Raw genomic sequence first — 6,000 nt, forward strand, 5'->3', positions numbered from 1 at the left:
TGGGGCTAACTTTTTGCTTGAGTGTGAGGCAGTGTGCTCCCTTTTTTCTTTTTGTCCAGTGACTGCTCCCTTGAGCTAACGAGCTCTGGAGAGGCACCTGTGCGCCAGTGAGTGGTACATAAACCTGAGAAGACTTTTGGCGGCATTTCAAGCAACCCCACAGACTTGGCTGCTCTCTGCTGATGACGGGCTAAACCTAGAAACACGTGTCCAGAGATACACAGCACTTGCTGCACCTACTTAGGTGAAAGACTTTTGATTACTTTTTCAGCACAAAACGAAGTGACTGCATTTACCATGATGCATTGGGGTTAACTTTTTGCTTGAGTGTGAGGCAGTGTGCTCCCTTTTTTCTTTTTGTCCAATGACCGCTCCCTTGAGCTAACGAGCTGACGAGCTCTGGAGAGGCACCTGTGCGCCAGTGAGTGGTACATAAACCTGAGAAGACTTTTGGCGGCATTTCAAGCAACCCCACAGACTTGGCTGCTCTCTGCTGATGACGGGCTAAACCTAGAAACACGTGTCCAGAGATACACAGCACTTGCTGCACCTACTTAGGTGAAAGACTTTTGATTACTTTTTCAGCACAAAACGAAGTGACTGCATTTACCATGATGCATTGGGGCTAACTTTTTGCTTGAGTGTGAGGCAGTGTGCTCCCTTTTTTCTTTTTGTCCAATGACTGCTCCCTTGAGCTAACGAGCTGACGAGCTCTGGAGAGGCACCTGTGCGCCAGTGAGTGGTACATAAACCTGAGAAGACTTTTGGCGGCATTTCAAGCAACCCCACAGACTTGGCTGCTCTCTGCTGATGACGGGCTAAACCTAGAAACACGTGTCCAGAGATACACAGCACTTGCTGCACCTACTTAGGTGAAAGACTTTTGATTACTTTTTCAGCACAAAACGAAGTGACTGCATTTACCATGATGCATTGGGGCTAACTTTTTGCTTGAGTGTGAGGCAGTGTGCTCCCTTTTTTCTTTTTGTCCAATGACTGCTCCCTTGAGCTAACGAGCTCTGGAGAGGCACCTGTGCGCCAGTGAGTGGTACTTAAACCTGAGAAGACTTTTGGCGGCATTTCAAGCAACCCCACAGACTTGGCTGCTCTCTGCTGATGACGGGCTAAACCTAGAAACACGTGTCCAGAGATACACAGCACTTGCTGCACCTACTTAGGTGAAAGACTTTTGATTACTTTTTCAGCACAAAACGAAGTGACTGCATTTACCATGATGCATTGGGGCTAACTTTTTGCTTGAGTGTGAGGCAGTGTGCTCCCTTTTTTCTTTTTGTCCAATGACTGCTCCCTTGAGCTAACGAGCTGACGAGCTCTGGAGAGGCACCTGTGCGCCAGTGAGTGGTACATAAACCTGAGAAGACTTTTGGCGGCATTTCAAGCAACCCCACAGACTTGGCTGCTCTCTGCTGATGACGGGCTAAACCTAGAAACACGTGTCCAGAGATACACAGCACTTGCTGCACCTACTTAGGTGAAAGACTTTTGATTACTTTTTCAGCACAAAACGAAGTGACTGCATTTACCATGATGCATTGGGGCTAACTTTTTGCTTGAGTGTGAGGCAGTGTGCTCCCTTTTTTCTTTTTGTCCAATGTATAGTTACAATAGGATGCAATGGGGACACATAGGGATAGGGGCAACACAAACCATATACTCCAAAAGTGGAATGCGAACCACGAATGGACCCCAGACCTATGTGACCTTGTAGAGGGTCGCTGGGACTATTAGAAAATAGTTAGGGTTAGAAAAATAGCCCACCCCAAGACCTTGAAAAGTGAGTGCACTAAAGTTCCCCAAAGAGCACAGAAGTCGTGATAGGGGAATTCTGCAGGAAAGACACAAACCAGCAATGCAACAACGATGGATTTCCAGTCGAGGGTACCTGTGGAACAAGGGGACCAAGTCCAAAAGTCACAAGCAAGTCGGAGATGGGCAGATGCCGAGGAAATGCCAGCTGTGGGTGCAAAGAAGCTGCTACTGGACAGTAGAAGCTGAGGATTCTGCAGGAACGACAAGGGCTAGAGACTTCCCCTTTGGAGGATGGATCCCCCACGCCGTGGAGAGTCGTGCAGAAGTGTTTTCCTGAAAAAAGACCGCGAACAAGCCTTGCTAGCTGCAAATCGTGCGGTTAGGGTTTTTGGATGCTGCTGTGGCCCAGGAGGGACCAGGATGTCGCCAATTGCGTCTGGGGACAGAGGGGGCGTCGAGCAAGACAAGGAGCACTCTCAGAAGCAGGCAGCACCCGGAGAAGTGCCGGAACAGGCACTACGAAGAGGAGTGAAACGGTGCTCACCCAAAGTTGCACAAAGGAGCCCCACGCCGCCGGAGGACAACTTAGAAAGTCGTGCAATGCAGGTTAGAGTGCCGTGGACCCAGGCTTGGCTGTGCACAAAGGATTTCCGCCGGAAGTGCACAGAGGCCGGAGTAGCTGCAAAAGACACGGTTCCCAGCAATGCAGTCTGGCGTGGGGAGGCAAGGACTTACCTCCACCAAACTTGGACTGAAGAGTCACTGGACTGTGGGAGTCACTTGGACAGAGTTGCTGGATTCAAGGGACCTCGCTCGTCGTGCTGAGAGGAGACCCAGGGGACTGGTGATGCAGTTCTTTGGTGCCTGCTGTAGCAGGGGGAAGATTCCATCGACCCACGGGAGATTTCTTCGGAGCTTCTAGTGCAGAGAGGAGGCAGACTACCCCCACAGCATGCACCACAAGGAAAACAGTCGAGAAGGCGGCAGGATTAGCGTTACAGAGTTGCAGTAGTCGTCTTTGCTACTTTGTTGCAGTTTTGCAGGCTTCCAGCTCGGTCAGCAGTCGATTCCTTGGCAGAAGGTGAAGAGAGAGATGCAGAAGAACTCTGATGAGCTCTTGCATTCGTTATCTAAGGAATTCCCCAAAGCAGAGACCCTAAATAGCCAGAAAAGAGGGTTTGGCTACTTAGGAGAGAGGATAGGCTAGCAACACCTGAAGGAGCCCATCAGAAGGAGTCTCTGACGTCACCTGCTGGCACTGGCCACTCAGAGCAGTCCAGTGTGCCAGCAGCACCTCTGTTTCCAAGATGGCAGAGGTCTGGAACACACTGGAGGAGCTCTGGGCACCTCCCAGGGGAGGTGCAGGTCAGGGGAGTGGTCACTCCCCTTTCCTTTGTCCAGTTTCGCGCCAGAGCAGGGCTAAGGGGTCCCTGAACCGGTGTAGACTGGCTTATGCAGAAATGGGCACCATCTGTGCCCATGAAAGCATTTCCAGAGGCTGGGGGAGGCTACTCCTCCCCTGCCTTCACACCATTTTCCATAGGGAGAGGGTGTAACACCCTCTCTCTCAGGAAGTCCTTTGTTCTGCCTTCCTGGGCCAAGCCTGTCTGGACCCCAGGAGGGCAGAAACCTGTCTGAGGGGTTGGCAGCAGCAGCAGCTGCAGTGAAACCCCTGAAAAGGCAGTTTGGCAGTACCCGGGTCTGAGCTACAGACCCGTGGGATCATGGGATTGTACCAACAATGCCAGGATGGCATAGAGGGGGCAATTCCATGATTTTAGACATGTTACATGGCCATATTCGGAGTTACCATTGTGAAGCATTGTAAAGTGCACATGTGTAATGGTGTCCCCGCACTCACAAAGTCCGGGGAATTTGCCCTGAACTATGTGGGAGCACCTTGGCTAGTGCCAGGGTGCCCACACACTAAGTAACTTTGCACCTAACCTTTACTAAGTAAAGGTTAGACATACAGGTGACTTATAAGTTACTTAAGTGCAGTGAAAATGGCTGTGAAATAATGTGTGCATTATTTCACTCAGGCTGCAGTGGCAGGCCTGTGTAAGAATTGTCAGAGCTCCCTATGGGTGGCAAAAGAAATGCTGCAGCCCATAGGGATCTCCTGGAACCCCAATACCCTGGGTACCTCAGTACCATATACTAGGGAATTATAAGGGTGTTCCAGTATGCCAATGTGAATTGGTGAAATTGGTCACTAGCCTGTTAGTGACAATTTGGAAAGAAATGAGAGAGCATAACCACTGAGGTTCTGGATAGCAGAGCCTCAGTGAGACAGTTAGTCATAACACAGGTAACACATTCAGGCACACTTATGAGCACTGGGGCCCTGGCTGGCAGAGTCCCAGTGACACATACAACTAAAACAACATATATACAGTGAAAAATGGGGGTAACATTCCAGGCAAGGTGGTATTTTCCGACAAGCATTTACCTAAGAAAGTAAAGGAATTTTGAAAGGCAGACCAAGCAACAAATTAAAATGTTGGGCATGGCTAAAAGCCCACAGAAGTAGATACAACATTTTGAGCGATAGAGCATGCGCGCTCCCTAGGCTCGACCTAAAAAGGACATAATCTGTGTGGTGGTTCCTTTCCAGGACTGTGCTTGGTCTGACCCTAACCATAGGGGGTAGCAGCCGCCCTCCTTCCCTCCCCAGTGTCCCTAGCACCCAGAACTCACCATACGTGAGTGCACACAACGCCGAGAGAAGCACCGCAACCCGGAGCATCCTTGCCTCTTCAGGAGTAGTCTTTCAGCAGCAAACAGCACAGCAGCACCCTGGGAGGCAGGAACAGAGAGGTACAGCGAGAGGAGAGGAACCACCAGCGTCAAAGTTCATTATAGTGAGAAGGATGGGAGCTCTGAGCCTAAAAGTCAGAGCGTGAGGGGCGGAGTCAGTGAGTACAGGACGGGTCTGTGAGTGTGAGGGCAGGACCAGAGGCGTGGCTCAAAAGAAAAATTAACCTTTTTGTAGTTGGTGTTTCACTTACAGGTACCTGCATATAATATAATGGAAAACCAAATGCAAATCAAACCCTTCAGTGGGAAATGCAGTATTTTACTTATTGAATCCCTTGTTGATTAATGTGATCACGTCAGATGTCAATGACCAGGGAGCTACAGAATTAAATCCTGGTTGGCGCAGTGCGGAATAGTGATGTGTATATTTAGTGCTACGAGCTCCCAGGCTGTCACAGAAAGCACTGTGAATATGCAAGTCATTATTTTTAAATTACATTACACACCGCACAAGTTAGGCAGCCACAAAAATGTGCAAACAGATTGAGCGTTTAGGATAAGCAAGTGCTTTCAAAATACATATTTTAGAAATAAAACATCAGACTGCGCCTAGTGCAGATTTTTTAATAAGCGTCCTCTAGCAGGACTGTAGGGAGCTGGCTCTGTATATACTATTTCAAAATGAGATATAGTGTGCACAGGGTCCACGGGTTCCCCAGAGGCTTTACAGAAGCTAAAGTAGATAATACTAATGCTCTCCTTTGTGGTAGTGTGGTCGAGAAGTAGGCTTAGCAGAGGGTAGTGCAAAGCATTTGTTGTACACACACAGGCAATAAATGAAGCACACACTCAGTGACTAACTCCAGGCCAATGATTTTTATATAGCAAAAATATATTTTTGTTGCTTTATTTCTAGAACCACAAGATTCAAGTTGCAGATAGTACATTTGAAAGTAATTATCCAGTATCAATACCACTTTGATTAGAAATGGCAAGTTATACGTTTTTCAAATAAACAGCAATCTGTTTTAAAACTTGACAGTGCAATTTTCAGAAACTGTTCCTGGGGAGAAGAAAAGATATCACAGTTTTGAGGTAAGTACGCGACTTACAGTTCCAGTCTCTGGGGATTAGGAAGTCCACTGCTTGGAGTTCAAGTTAACCCCAAGCACCCAGCAACACAGGCCAGCCTAGTCCAGTGGTCAAGGAGGAGGCAAATTTAACATGGGTTCCTATGGAGACTGGGGGTTCTCGGTTGCAGGCCTGCTTGCAAGTAAGTACCAGCGTGTTTGGAAGGCAGACCTGAGGGATTTGGAGGAGCACCCGGGGGGGAGGCTACAGGTCAGCACCAAACACACACCCTCAGCAGCACCGGGGCAGCCGGGTACAGGGTGCAAACACAGCGTTGGGCTCCCAATGCTCTCCTATAGGGGAGGCAGCATTTCTTTTGCCACCCATAGGGAGCTCACA

General features: G+C 48.9%; 1 protein-coding gene across 1 annotated transcript in view; it reads right to left on the reverse strand.

Moving 5' to 3' along the window:
• LOC138258826 (peptidoglycan recognition protein 1-like) overlaps window positions 1-4,629 on the reverse strand; it is a 124,996-nt gene extending 120,367 nt beyond the window's left edge. Inside the window, exon 1 of the mRNA XM_069206097.1 lies at window positions 4,470-4,629. Coding sequence (XP_069062198.1) covers window positions 4,470-4,519 — 50 coding nt within the window. The 5' untranslated portion in view covers window positions 4,520-4,629. The remainder of the gene's footprint in view (window positions 1-4,469) is intronic.
• Between the last annotated feature and the right edge of the window lie 1,371 nt (window positions 4,630-6,000).

Source organism: Pleurodeles waltl, chromosome 9 (genome assembly GCF_031143425.1).
Source record: "Pleurodeles waltl isolate 20211129_DDA chromosome 9, aPleWal1.hap1.20221129, whole genome shotgun sequence".
Lineage (NCBI taxonomy): Eukaryota > Metazoa > Chordata > Amphibia > Caudata > Salamandridae > Pleurodeles > Pleurodeles waltl.